Raw genomic sequence first — 15,655 nt, forward strand, 5'->3', positions numbered from 1 at the left:
GTCTCACCCAAACATCCTGTTTAAATGAACACATGAATGAAAAATGCACTTTCAAGCAATTTCATGAGGTTGTTAAAGAAGCAAAAAATCCATACCATTAAAAAAAAAGGTTTATATGAGTACTATGGCTAGGTAAGTGTTACGATCAAAGCAATCATAAATGGCAATGATCCCAATCCTTCAATCTAGCTCTTGTAATGGTATTTTGTGATGGTGGTGATGGCGAAAGGGTTGTCACTGTGAGTTTAGGGTCATAATCAGAAATCCTGGAGTGACAATTCCAGGCTCCCTGCTGTTAGAGAGCCATCTACTACATAACACAATAAGCACCCAAACAAACAATCCCAGTCGGAGGTCACAGCAGAGGCCTGGACACCAGCTGTGAGTCTAATGGCCAAATTAAAACTAAACCAAGAGACTGAAATGCCACATGATGAGGCCGAGATGAACCGCTTTGTGCACAGTTTGATCCAATTACAGGCTGGGCCAAGAATGTCAGATTCCTGCTAGCTCATATGCTAACGTCCGAGTAACAGCAGGTGGAGAAAGTTTGATGAATGAGACGTTCGGCCTCTTTGTTTTTGTATGCAAGTCACGATAAAGAGTAGCTCTTTAGTGGTAAGTCACGATTCAACATTGAGTTGCAGGTATGTTATGATTATAATAGTGCAAATAATAATGCAAATGCTAACTTTATAATCGTGTTTTTAAGATGGCATAACATGACAAAACCTAACAAGATATTGTGGCAACATTTTCAGAATTTGTTCCCACAGCTAAGTAATTTGTTTTATTGTTGTAGGTAAATCGTTTTAACCAAATGAATAGAAGGGAATTAATTAGTACAACAAAACAATGGAATGAATCAGCACAAAGTGGCCACGATTAACTTAGGGCCGTTTACACAACACCGTTTTCAACTAAATTATTTTTATTTTTTTGGTAGTTCATTTACACAACAACAGTGTTTCCTGGGCCTGAAAACGCAAACTTTTGGAAAAGGGATGCAAAGTGCAAGTTTTTGAAAACAATACCGCTATCGTCTCAACTACAAAAACGTGAATTTGTGAAAACGGTGACGTCATTAGCATGTCTATTACGTGTTCAGTCTATAAGCACATAGTGTTTCTTTACAAAGTGACATCGCCACGTACTGGCTTGGCATGAATTATACAGCGTTTTTAGTCATTTATACGAATATTGTGTGAACGTGGATCGTTTTGACAACTTTGTCATCTGTGCGTGAAAGATGCAATGGAAAAAACTTTTCTGAGTTTAGTGCATCATTGTAAACGTACCTTAAAACATGATTAGTACATCAATTCTCGATTTAACTAAAACAATAGAACAACAAATTAGTAACATATTCTTAATTTAACTAAAACAATGTGTTAAATTAGTACAACAAGGCCACGTTTTAACTAAAACAATGGACTGAATTAGTACAAGGTGGCCACGATATAACTAAAAGCAAGCTCACACTACATGACTTTTGAAAGGATTTTTACTGTTACAGATTACCTGATTTCACAGATTTCCAAGGTCTACGGCAAAACCCCTGGATGCGACGTGATCTGAGCCAGTCTCGAGCAGCCACAGATGCTGCAATATTTTCAAACCTGTTTGATATTATTATGTCAAAAGCCGTGTTGTCTAATGTGACCACCACAGATACCCCTTTTCCACCAAAGCATTTTGAGAGCCGGTTCGGAGCCGGTGCCTACTCGCGAACCGGTTCTTTGTGTTTCGACAGCCAAAGAACCGGTTCTCGGCCAGGAAAACTGGTTCCAAAGCGGCACCAACTCTTTGCTGGACTAGAACCAGAGAACCGTTCTTTTACCACCGTGTCATGCTTACGGCGGGGCTGGAGGCGGGTTTAGATGTGTCCTAAACATTTTTTATGACCGCAAAGCCAGGAGAAACATTTGCAGAAACACGATGTAGTCCACCATTGTAATTATTATGCTTGAAGTTGGCGCAAGCGTGTCTAGCTTTTTTTAAATTTTATTTTTTTATTGAAAACATTATGTAAGCAAAGAAGAAAACAGTCAAAATATAGAACAAATAAACGGAAAGAAAAAAAGACACAAGACAGAGACACATAACTAATCAGAAATGATTACATATCAAAGGAAAAGATTAAAAGACTTACTTATTTCAATTGTTTTTAAAGCCTTCATGGTACACAAGTTAGAGATAATCCCAAAATAATGTACTTGCTAGCGTTTCTGTATGGCGACGTACACAGTGACGTAACGACGTCGTTCGCTGGGCGCTCTAGTCAGTGGGAAAACAAACCGGTTCTGAGAAGGTTCGCAAGTTGAACCAACTCCGAACTAACTTTGAACCAGCACCAGTTCCGAACCAGTTCTTTTTTGGTGGAAAAGGGGTAAGAGATTCATGTAGCCCTGTAGTGTGAGCGTGCCACAAAATGATTGAATGAATTAGCAAAACATGGCCACAATTTAATAAACCCTTGAAAACTATTAGCAAAACTTTGCATGGGAAAAGAAAATACGAACTTGACTTCTTTATCTTTATATATGGGTTACTAAGTTTGCTAATGTGTTGGCTCACTGGGTAAAATTTGGGTTCTGAAGCTAAACCTGTTAAGTAACCACAGGTTTAAAGGCTGTGTGCTGTTAATGCAAAACTTTAAAACCAATATATATTCTAGTAGCTAAACTGCAGCACTGACACTCCTATGATTAACCTTGCATCACACTGTAACATCTCTAGGCTATTTCCTAAGTGCTCGTCACATTGGAGCGCTTGGAGTATTCTGGAAGAGACAGGCTGCCAGCTAGATTTAACCACGAGTTACCTGACTGGTGAACGAGTGGCTATTGCACTGCACAGCTATGGGGGTGTTTTAGCCTCTGATGGTTTCATACCAATAATTCAAGTCAAGATGGGATATTAATGTAACCCTCAGCTTCTGTAGGGGCTTTGAAAGGCCTCAAGCACTGTTCGACTTTTCCTAATTTTCTGAGGATAGATAATAAACAAGGTTCAAAGTTCATGATACATGATACATGCTTTTATCTGGTGCAAAACATTGGTAGTGTTTCCTAAGGCAATAATTAGTATTACGCATACTTAGGGTTGATGATATGAGCAACAGTCTAGCTACACCCTAGAATCCATATAGCAATTGACTTAAAACACTGTAGGAACTGCACAGCAATACAGTTTTTAAATCACATTTAATCATGTACAATTGCAATCATTTTTGACTGCAAACACCTTTCTAAAACATGCGTGTCAACTTTGGAAAAGCTTCAGTAATATCTTTTGGCAGGGCTGCCAACTCTCACGCATTCACGCTCTCACGCCACACCCCCGATGTCTCACGCTGAAGTGTCAACCCGGTCGGTCAAATGCCTGAAAGATGAGTTTATCTATATATCTACCTGTTGAGCCACTCGTGATCGACTAGTTATAACGCAAATTAGTTAAAATATCCCGTAATCTAGAGCGAGCGTGCAGGCGAGACAGATATTGTGCTCCAAACCGCGCGCACGCGCACGGCAAAGAGGTAAGTGAGCGAAAGACCTTGCGTGTGCAGACAGCACCACAATTGGAGAAGTCTCACGCCAAGCTAAACTCAAAAGTTGGCAGCTCTGATTTTTTTGGTGATGAATAGTGTTATTTATATATATATATATATATATATATATATATATATATATATATATATATATATATATATATATGTATAGTACTTATTGATTATTTAAATTAGATTAGAGTTGTCAAAAAGTACCGATTTCGATACTTCGGCATCTAATTGAAATAAATTAAGTAATAAATTACTAAAACTAAAATTGTAAAAAAAAAAAATAATAATAATAATTAAAGCTAAGTGGAAATATAGAGAATGCAATAAAACATGACAAAAGCAAAGCAAAATGCACAAAGCAAAATGACTAAAACTTCAACTAAAGTTAAAATGAAAACTGAAAATATAAAAGTAAAATCAAATTTGCTCTAAATTAGATTTTACTTTTATATTTCCAGCTTTCATTTTAACTTTAGTTTTAGTCATTTTGTTTTGTGCTTTTGTCATGTTCAATTGCATTTTCTGTATTTGCACTTTATTTTTTATTTTATTTTTATTTTTTTACAATTTTAGTTGTAGTCATTTATTACTTCAACTTTAACTTATATTATTTCAGTTAGATGCCAAGGCAACATTTCAAATTTGAAGTTTTTCCATCTATTTATATTTTATCTAATATAAGTATCATCTAACAGTATGTATTTTATTCTAATAGTTATTATCTTTTTATTACATTGATTTGTTTAATTTGTGTAGTAAATCAATCATATAGTAGGTTTTAATATACAGTGTGTGTGTGCGTGCGTGCGTGCGTGCGTGCATGTGCGCGCGTGCGTGCGTGCGTGTGTGTGTGTGTTTGTTATTTTTATTTTATTTCATTTTTTTGCCCCCAAATACCAGACAATATTAACAGAACATGAGGGTTAAACTCAGGGAAATATATAAATCATTTAAAAAGTAGTAGGTACACAGATAAACCTTTTCAGCTTGGCTCATGAATATTGAATAGGTGATGTAACTTTCGCCCAGTAAGCCAAACTGATTTGCAGAAAGGCAGTTAAGTGGGAGTTAGCTATCGGAGGATTACCGCTTATCGCTTGTACATTCGTTCAGTTTACTGCTGATGCAACTGGTTGGCAGGAGCTACTTGGTCTTGAAGTCAATGCTTCCCGTGACTAACGGCATTTTTTATATAATTTTCTGTCATTGCAACGTGGCCAAAATAAAAGACACTCTCAAAATATACGTTTTTAGATGCTTGCCGACACCCCTAGTTAAATCGTAGCTTGTTTTGTCTAGGCGGCATGTTTAGTCTTCTGTGTGGCACAAATAAAAAACATGACACTTTCAGAACACCAGGTTCTGTATACCAACACTCATCAGATCAAAGACAACCATCTGAATAGCTTCCAGCTTCACGTCTGTTCACAAAGACAACATCGTTTCACTTCAAAAAGGGAAGGTAAACGAGAAGCATGGCGTTGTGAATTTCCTCGCGAGCACCTGTTCTTGCAAGGGGTGCCTGTGGTGAGACAAACTCCCTATTTGACTGCAGCTTGTGGCAACACTACATTCAATTGTTTTCACAGGTCTTTTTCGAAGAGCACGCTAAAGCTGTAAGTGTGATGCTTTCCCTGATGAGTGCCTTTCAAATTGTTCCATCAGTGCTGTGAAATGCAGGGGCAATTGCTCGACCCGGCAAAGCACTGCTCGACACTTATCAGCAAATGGCAAACAGCGCAGGCAGAGAGATGCTATCATAACACTGACTGGATACCTGGGAAATGCATTGCACTGTATGACATGATTTTGATTTGCAGAGTTGCATCGCACGGATTAACTGGCGGGCGGAGTGAAGATGTAAATATGGAATTATCAAAGATAGCATTTTTCCGTGACGGAAAACCACTTGTTTAAACACAAGGGAAGGTGGAAATGGTTGAGAGTATTTATTTATTTTTTTATGCAGAAAACATTTTTATTACAGCATTTTTGTTCAAACACATAACCTCTGCTTTAGCGTATCGATATAACTTTAAATATTTCACTCAAATGTACATTCTACGGAGCCCCTAAAGGGTCATGGTGGTGGAAAAAAATATGAGATGGGAGGAGAAATAATAAGTCAATGCTTTCGCGTTCCCTCGCAAATGTTTTGCGCTCGCCCGATAAAATTTTAGGTCGCTCGTAAAAATGAATTGATCTCTTTAGGAGCGAACGCAAAGTTTCTCAGTGGAACGCACAACTTTTTGCGAGGGAACGCAAAAGCATTAACAAATAATGTTACCTCCATCTCATATTTTTTTCTTTATCAAGTTTCTTTAGGGGCTCCGTAACATTCTTTCATCATTTAGTCTCTCTCTCTCTCTCTCTCTCTCTCTCTCTCTCTCTCTCTCTCTCTCTCTCTCTCTCTCTCTAGCACAATAAAAGAGATATTATGTTGAATTTGCATACTCTTTTTTTATAAAAGGGCAAAAATACAAATGACACTAGTCTTATTTTAGTATTATTTATTTTTGAAAAATATTAAAAAAATGGGTTATCGTTAACTAAAACTAAAACCATTGAAATTAAATTAAACTTTATTTTACCTAATTGGCAAGCAACATTTCTCATTTTCATTTATTAAGATGAAGTACTAAAATAACTGAAAATAAACTTAAACTAACAAACTGTATAGACATTTTTTCAACGACTAAACCTTCAATTAAAGTGAAAATATAAAGCTAAAATCTATATCAACATATTAACAAAAATATAATACCATGAGTTTTTAAGAAAATATATATTTAACTCAATTTAAACTTAAATGAAAATTAGAAATGTTGTCTTTGCAGATAAACTAAATAAAATGTTTCTCATCTAATATACACAGTATATATTTGTGTGTGTGTGTATATATATATATATATATATATATATATATATATATAATTCTATTTCAACAAATTATTGCTATATTTTTAGTTAATAACAACACAGTAAAAAAAAGTTGTTGCCTTAATTTTTTAAGTAGAATAAACTTGTATATTTAAGTCATTTTAACTTAAGTTACATTAAACTGACTTAAAATGAGTCGAAATTTGTATAACTTACAAAACAAAGTTGACAATTGCTTAAATAATTTGGATGAGTAAAACCAATGTAAAGACATATGCTATAACTTATTGACAATATTATTTTACAGTGTAAAAAAAAGTGTTCTGAAGTCAAACGACAGCTTGGTGTGAAAAGAAAGCTATTCTCTAATAATCTCATACACATTTAAGTTAAAATAAGTGTGGACGTGCGAGACCAGGCGTGATGTCAATGCCGCTAAGAAACAGATTTTGAAATATTGGGGTGAGTAAAAGTTGACAGTTTTCATTTTTGGGTGAATTATTCCTTTAATGCAACAACATTAAACAAGAGGAAGCTTTCTGTCATGGAGAGTCCAACACCTCAAGGCATTTTTCTCCATAGAGGATTCATCTCTCCATTCATGCCTCTTGCATCCACAGTGCTCTTTATATCATTAGTTTATGTCCGCCACAAAATATAACACCGTAGGGCTTCAATATATTAATCTGGCACTGAGATCAACCCCATGGCAGGGCTGGATGGAAAAGCTTGCCAGCTGGGTCAGTCTGAGTCCAGGCCTCTGGCTGGGTTCACAATCCCCAGTGAACAAAACCAATCCAGACTCTGTTGTGCTCTGTTCTGTCTCCACGCGCACCAGGCGCCATCGCTATCAAACGTGACACAGTTTCGAAGACACCGGGGAGATGATTTTCTATTATTAGAGCGATGTTCCTTCCATCCATTCAACCTGACATTACTCTGAACAGGAATACGTCGCAAGCACCAAAGAAGTGTGCTTGTGCAATCCTATAAGAATAGGGTGTTTCTTCAACTTTGGGCTCTTTTGGGCTTGTGGAAGGAATTCACACTTTCTACGCTCTTATTTGTTTGCTTAGTTTGATCTAAAAATGTCCAACTATGTGTATGCATGTGTACATTTGCCTAAGGGAAAATTTCCATGGAAGAAATCCAGTCATTTCAATAGGAAACTGTGCAACTGGCAATTTTCGAATGAATGAAAAGATTTCCCCATGCAGATTTGGCAACAGGTTATGGTTTGTCACCAAGAATTTTAAGCAAAATTTGGTAACACATTATTTGACAGTGTCCTTGTTACATGTACTTTAATAGAAATAAAAGTAAACTATGCATGATTACATACAACTAACCCTCAACTAAATCCTACCCTAACCCTATAGTAAGTGCATGTTGTTAATTATTATTGCCCAGTAGCTAAATATGTAATTACACTGTAACAATGACACCTTAAAATAAAGTAACCCAAAATTTGCTACTGTAACCACACCTAAACTCCTGGAAATTTTCAAAGTTTCCACTTTATTAGTAACATACTGTGTTGGAAATGACACTTTCAACATTTTTTAAATAAATGCTAAGGCTATTTTCATAGCTAGCTTTTTTGTGTATCCTAAATATACACAACTAATAAAAAAAAAAAAAAAAAAAATATATATATATATATATATATATATTTTTTTTTATTTTTTATTTTTTTTTAAGAATCTTGCTAAAATTGCAGCTTGCCGCTCACAAGTATTATGCAAACTTTAAAAAACTTGTCATGGAAATATCACCACAACTCGCAATTTGTCTAAAAGTGTATCACACTATAAATATTGAAATAGTTAATCATTGTTTCATTTATGATTGTTTTGTTAATAGTTTATGATATATTTTCATATTTAACATATACAATCTGGGCCTGAGACAAGAGTAAAATTAGATAAATCTAAAATAAAAGCTAATTAATGACGAAGACATTACACAAAGTTTACAAGGCACAATACATGGAACTTGATTATAGTAGCTTTCAAAAGTTTGGGATCAATAAGATTTTTATTTATGTATTTATTTATTTGTTTATATATTTAAGATATATATATTTATATACCTTTATTTAGAAAGGACACATTAATTTGAAAAGGGACAGAAAATAGATTTATAACGACGCAAAATATTTTAATTGTAAATAAAAGTTATTTTAATTTAATCTATTCATCAAAGAATCCTGAAACAAATGCATCACGGTTTCCTCAAAAATATTAAGCAGCGCAACTTCAACATTTCTTCAACATTGATAATAATCATAAATGTTTATTGAGCATTAAATCCTCGTATCATAATGATTTCTGAAGGATCATGTGACACTGAAGACTGGAGCAATGATGCTGAAAATTCAACTTTGATCACAGGAATAAATTACATATATATTACAACAGGGAAAAAAAAATCACAATACTACTCTCTCTCTCTCTCATATATAGTAAACAGTAATATTGTGAAATATTTTTTTATATATATATTTATGTGTGTGTGTGTGTGTGTGTGTGTGACATATATATATATATATATATATAATTTTTTTTTTAATAGATGGACCTTTTGTGCGCATAAGAAATTTCTTTCAAAAAACATTAAAAGATCTTACCGACCTCAAACTTTTGAATGGAAGTGTTAAACATAAACAGGAGGGAAAAATCTTAATTGAAGTCTTAAAGTCTTATTGAAAATCAACACATAAGCTGCCTGTAGATGATGAAACACCTCTAAATGTTCAGCGCAAAGTCTTTAAGTGTCAAGACATTTTGACATCTAAAGAATAGGAGTTAGCACCCCATCACCAGAATCCACATGAAGCCAGTATACTGGTCTATGTCACACAACAATGAGAGATGTTGGTGTTCCCTGGATATCATTAGCATTATCATCCCCCCAAAAACACAATCAATCACGCTGCAATCCTACCAGCAATAGTGGCTCTTTTTGGCAGGATGGTGACAGCGCCGACAGCGGCATCCTCGAGGCCTTGAATAGGGCTGTTCTTGGCTCCCCAACTATCCGACCCAATCCACAGGAAATGGCCCACTTGATCCGCTCTTTTACTGGCGTTAAGGATCCCCCTGCGAACATTCCCACACATGGAACCATTACCACGACATTGAGGCCCTCTGTGACTCTTCAAGAGAGCAGGAGAGCAATTGCAATGGCATCCAGATTGAATCTTTATCGAGAATGAAATACAAAATAGCAATTTTGAATCGGTTGGCTGATTGATGACATGTTGATGTCATTAATCAATACCCATAGTACTTGAGCTTATCCAGCAAACAAGATGTAAACCCCTGAAGTGCACCCTTGAGTTTTATCTAAGTAATAGCTTTCAGGCCAGCAGAGTATTGACATCTTGTCATCAACTACTTTTACATTGTTATTTTTGGAGCTCAAAAGGGAGCGATTAATTGTTTGAAACTGGAATTTATTGTAACTTTATCTTGCAATTTCCATTTCCTCTTCCTCGGCTGGCAATGCTGTCAACAGCTTACCGAATATCTTCGTCGTAAGCAAAAATAATGACCGCCCGGGCATGACGTGTCTCCAGAAGCTGTCGGATAATCTTGTCAAAATCAGCCTGCTTGTGGTCATGAGGGATCTTCAGGGACTGAGCGATGCAGATTCCACCTAGAGAAAGAAAAGAAAGAGGCACATGAGTGATGCATTAAAACATGGACAAACATTCCCCTACAATTATATGGGCTCCATTCGGTTATTTTTTGGTGCCAAATAACAAAATTCCATGAATGTTTTCTGTTTGGTTTCCTATTTCTTATCAAGGCTTTATTGTGACAAGATAGAGAGAATATAGATGGTTTTCTATACAGAACGTTTCACTGTAAAAAAGAAGGAAAAAAAGTTGCTGTCTTAAAATTTTAAGTACAATCAACTTGACATGATTTGACATCCATAAACTAACCATGCAAAAGTGTTGAAGGGAGGTTTTTGTGTAAACCTAAAGATAACCGACACAGAATGTTCATAAAGGTTATTTGTAGGTTTTATTTTTCTAACCATAATCTAACCTTCCCAGAACAATGTATACATACAATTAAATATATAAAAGTTAGTGCTGAGCAACGATTAATTGTGATAAATCGCATTTAAAATAAAAGTTTCATTTTACATAATATATTTGTTTGTATAATTATTTTGTGTATATAAATACACACATGTATATATTTAAGAAAAATTGTTATTTATATAAAAATATTTGTATTTACATATAACATTAATTATGTATTAAAAAAAAAAAAAAAAAAAAAAAAATATATATATATATATATATATATACAGTATATACAGTACATGTAAAAAAATATATACACACACACACACACACACACACACACACACACACACACACACACACACACACACACACACACACACACACACACACACACACACACACACACACACACACACTATACACATATATTATGCAAACACAAACTTTTATTTTATATAGGATTAATCGCGATGAATCGTTGCCAAGCACTAATAAAATTGCATCCATATCTATTTAAGACCCCTTTCTTATCTGGGAATTTGCAATGAACGTCACAGGGGAAAGTTCTTGAACAGCACTGCTATGGAAAAGTATTAGGATATGTCGAAATCAATCAACAGTTCTGCAGGTTTTGAATCAGATAGAAATGGAATATGTCACTCTCTTATATCAACCCATTTCCAAGATATTTTCCAATTTAATATATGAATATTCTACGTGATAGACAGGATCACTCTGCTTAGGAACAACGCAATTCAAAGCTTCTTGGCAGTGATGTAAGTGAAAGTGAAATACAGCTTCCTCTTTTTTATATGCAGGTTGATGACGAGTCCAAATCTCCCTGGTGATTTATTAGATAGCCGACATCAATATCTGGGTCCGTTCCCGTTGCCCCGGAGTGGCACTTTTATGAGCTTGGCATCAGAACATTGGAAATGCGAAAAAAAGGGACAGACAAACAATGTAAACCCATCGCAGTCGCTTCAAAACACTGGCTTTTCTGGAAAGAGAGGCACCAAACTTGGCATCACTCCACGTTTGTCCCGATCAAATCCCTCAACAGCGTTCTTCTGTTCCCGTTCAACGCAGTGTACTTTTAGCCTTGGGAATTTTTCCCATTATCTGGATTATTCACTGGGAAACCTCATAGTGTTCTGCCATTCTAAGATGAATGCCATGGAGCAAAATGAATGCCAGGATAGCGGATGCTTATTGCGATTGAAACGTGTTTCATGAATGCAAGAACACTTTCACAAATACTAATGAGGCCTAGACGGGTCATCCAAAATACAGTTTTACTAACAAAGTTCAATCGAAACTTGGTGTGTGTGAATCATGAAAAGGATTAAACGACAGACAGATTCACTAGCATATGCATGAATTCCTTTTACCGACTTATTAAAAGAAGCAGCTCAAATGAGTCATTTGTTCATGAATCAGACTGTATTGTTCTTCTTCCTACCGTTTTATTTCATTACATTGCATTATTTCAAACTGAAATCTTCCAACTCTGGTACAATATGATTTATTTATCATAAAATATAATTTCTTTATCTTTTTTTGCAAATCAATGCGTGTGGATCATCAAAACTGACTAACTTGAGAGTACATGAATTCATTTGACCGAAGCATCTCATAGGAGTCATTTGTTTATGAATCAGACTGTACTGCTCTTCTTCACGCCGTTTTAACTCATTACATCACCTTAATTCAGACTTCAACTTTACAACTTGGATAAAACATGATTTCTTTATTATAAAATCTGATTTACTTATCTTTGTTTTGCAAATCATTTTGTGTGAATCATGGAAAAGTATTATGACACTGACAGATTCAGTGACTGATTTGTTAGAATGATTCAAACTGATTTTTTTTTACCTGAACCAATTAAAATAATCAGATCGTATGAGTCATTTGTTCATGAATTAGACTCTACTGGTCTTGTTGTAAACCAGTTTGTGTGAATCATGAAAAAGAATAATGACATTGAAACATTTAGTGACTGATTCATAAGTATGATTCAAACTTACTAACTTGAGAATACATATATCCCTTTTACCGGCTGATAAAACCCCCCTGCTAATATGAGTCATTTATTCGTGAATCAGACTTTACTGGTCTTGTAGTATATTTCCTTTGAGTCAGCATTTTATTTAGCATTTTCCCACCCTTTTAACTGAGTACATTACATTAATTCAGACTGCAAACTTAAAACTCAAATATGATTTTTTTGTTACATAACATGATTTATCATTGTTTCATACATCAGATTATGTGAATCATGAAAAAGAATAATGGCCGACAGATTCAGTGACTGATTCATTCGAATGATTCAAACTAACTTGGTAGTACATGACTCTTTTTGATCTGAACTGATTAAAATAAACAACTCTTATGAGTCATCTGTTCATGAATCAGACTCTACTGGTCTTGCAGTATGATTCCTTTTCAGCGCACGAACACGTTTTACTGTATTATGATTTTCCCGCTCTTTTTACCTACATTCAATTGATTCAGACCACCGGCTTGAAGCTGAGGTAAAATATGATTTCTCTGTCTTTGTCTTGCAAATCAATTTGTGTGAAACATGAAACAGAATAATGACACTGACTGATTCGTTAATTTGACTCAAACAAACTAACTCAGGATTCTTTTTGACCATTTTACACGTCCAACAAATCAATACAACTAACAAATTCAATACAGAAAACAAGTCAGATAAGAAATGCATAGAAATTTGTTATTTTACACTGAAGTCAGATGATTTTACACACTGATATGACCGAAACGCACTTGCTACGAGTGTTACATAGAAAACATAATGGTACGATGGATATGTCATTTCCTGCTGTACTACACCAGATTAATCCGCTACACCTTGAAAGGAAGTCCGAAATCTGAACCTTTCCGGTCTTTCGAGTTGAGTTAATGCGATTTAATTGATCTGTCAACTAATGTTAACTGACCAATTAGGATCTTCGGAAGCATGTCACCAAGTGGCAAGACTCGCAGTAAATTGACACAGACAGCCCCTTCAGACACCAATTATAATTAAATCCCTCTTAACCATGGGTTTCAATCCCAACACGTCTTGGACAATGCACAATGCATGCTGACAATGTATGCAGTATGAATCACCAAAGCGGATACAGCCTGTGTTTTCCCTATACAGCATGCCGTGAAATCCTTGAAATGTAATCCAGCCATTGGGTCTCTCTCTTTGTCTATTCACCAACACTGGCGTTCTTCTGAGTCGAGATATTTTTAAGTGTGTTGGTATTTCATCATTGTTAAACCCATGCATATCTCCGTCACTAATTTCAGCCCTATAACATATCCCTTTGGGCAGTTTTAAAAATGAAATTGCAGTTACTCCAATGCAAACTTTAATTAACCTTGAAATGAAATACCTTTACGTCTTATCCGCCCCGACACATTTACATTTGTATGTATCTAAAGCGATTTACTGTCCAGTTCATTCAAGCTGTACATTTTATCAGTGTTTGCAAGCCTGTCACCCTGTCAATGCATATGTGCTGTTCTGTGATGAAGTTGCTGGAAAATACTGCAGAATTCTGTGCAATGGATTTAAACTCTGTGAAATGTGTTCAACAGGGCTGCAGTAGTAAAATAGCTGAAATATACACACCTGTGAGATACCATCAATTCAATTCGCTATAAAAATATAAATTCTATTTTATTATTATCATTCTTATGATTATTATTGATAGCAATAATAATCATAAATAATAATAACTATTATTATTATTAGTAGTAGTAGTAGTAGTAATAATTATGTATTAGTAGTTATTAAATAATAATTATTAATATTATTAAAAACTCTAAATCGCCTCGTTTTACAGCTTTTATTATGATTATAATGATTATGATGGTGGTGATGATGATGATGATGATTATTATTATTAAAATAATAATAAATAATTTAATAATTATTTGTAATTATTATTAAAAAAATAATAATAATAAATACTTTAAGCCAATAAAAGTAGTAGTTGTTGTTGTTAAAATGATTAAATGTCATTGTGTATTGAATATTGTTTCAATATTCAATATTTTATTATTATAAAGTAATAAGCACAGTGATTTTGTCATGATTAAGGGGCCGTTTACACAACACAATAAAAAAAAAAAAAAAACACTTGTTATGTGTTTTGGCCATTCATTTAAACGACAACTGAAAACACAAACTTTTAAAAACAGGTATCAAAGTTCAAGTTTTTGAAACCGATGGCGTTGTCGTCTCTGTGTGAACTACAAAAACATACATTTGTGAAAACAGTGATATCATGCGCATGTGTATTACGTGTTTAGTTTATTGACACGTAGTGTTTCTTTGCAAAAAGTGACATCGCCACCTACTGACCTGGCATGAATAATACAGTGTTTTATGTGAACGGGATTTGTTTTGACAATCCCGTCGTCTGTACGTGAAAAATGCCAGGGAAGAACTTTTTTTATTCTTAGTACATAGTTGCCGCGTAAACGTGCCCTGAAATGTTAAGCACTTCTAGTCATGACCAAGAACCTGCCTTAGCGAAATCACTGTCAAATGTTTTGTCAGAAAATTAAAAAAATGTCACATCTATAATGGTTATTCGTTTAATATTACTGAATAAACCAATATAGCTACAGTGGATTACACGTACAATATTAATTTTAAGAGTCAGCTCAGGTAAGATTCTGCATGTTGGGATTTTACGGTGCGTGCTCTTAGCTGGAAGCTTGCCTCAAATTCAAGTGGCGCTGACAGTACAAGCTCAAAGGAGATAAAAGTGAACAGACCCAATAAAGTAAAACCAGGTTTAGTAGGAGAACTCTGACATTTCTCCAGGCCAATACTGTTATTCACATCCATAAAGCCGGATGTCACTCCTAAGTTCTGGAGATGATGTCTAACAGACTGTAGTGGCTTGACCTGGATATAATTCCTAATCTTGTACCGTCAGAAATGACCACCGTAATCCAAGGCAAACCTCGAGGCGCAAGGATTTTCTCTAAGGAGACCTTTTTCGATCCAAGTTCCCTTGAAGTACTGATGATTTTTTTTACATATAACTAATAGAACAAGAGTACAAATCATATACCACCTACAATACATAACTTATTTTTTTATATTTTTTTGTTGTTTCATAAATTCGCATATAAAT

The 15,655-nt window shown here is 34.9% G+C and overlaps 1 protein-coding gene across 3 annotated transcripts in view; it reads right to left on the reverse strand.

Moving 5' to 3' along the window:
* grm7 (glutamate metabotropic receptor 7) overlaps positions 1-15,655 on the reverse strand; it is a 242,035-nt gene that overhangs the window by 111,623 nt on the left and 114,757 nt on the right. For all 3 annotated transcript variants that reach the window (XM_077226986.1, XM_077226985.1, XM_077226984.1), the window contains exons 3-4: positions 9,967-10,102; positions 9,389-9,543 (exon numbers count right to left, since the gene is read on the reverse strand). In XM_077226986.1, the coding sequence (XP_077083101.1) occupies positions 9,389-9,543; positions 9,967-10,102 (291 nt within the window). The remainder of the gene's footprint in view (positions 1-9,388; positions 9,544-9,966; positions 10,103-15,655) is intronic.

Source organism: Siphateles boraxobius, unplaced genomic scaffold (assembly GCF_051911475.1).
Source record: "Siphateles boraxobius isolate OS27281-9 unplaced genomic scaffold, OSU_SipBor_1 13, whole genome shotgun sequence".
In the NCBI taxonomy this organism is placed as follows: Eukaryota; Metazoa; Chordata; class Actinopteri; order Cypriniformes; family Leuciscidae; genus Siphateles; species Siphateles boraxobius.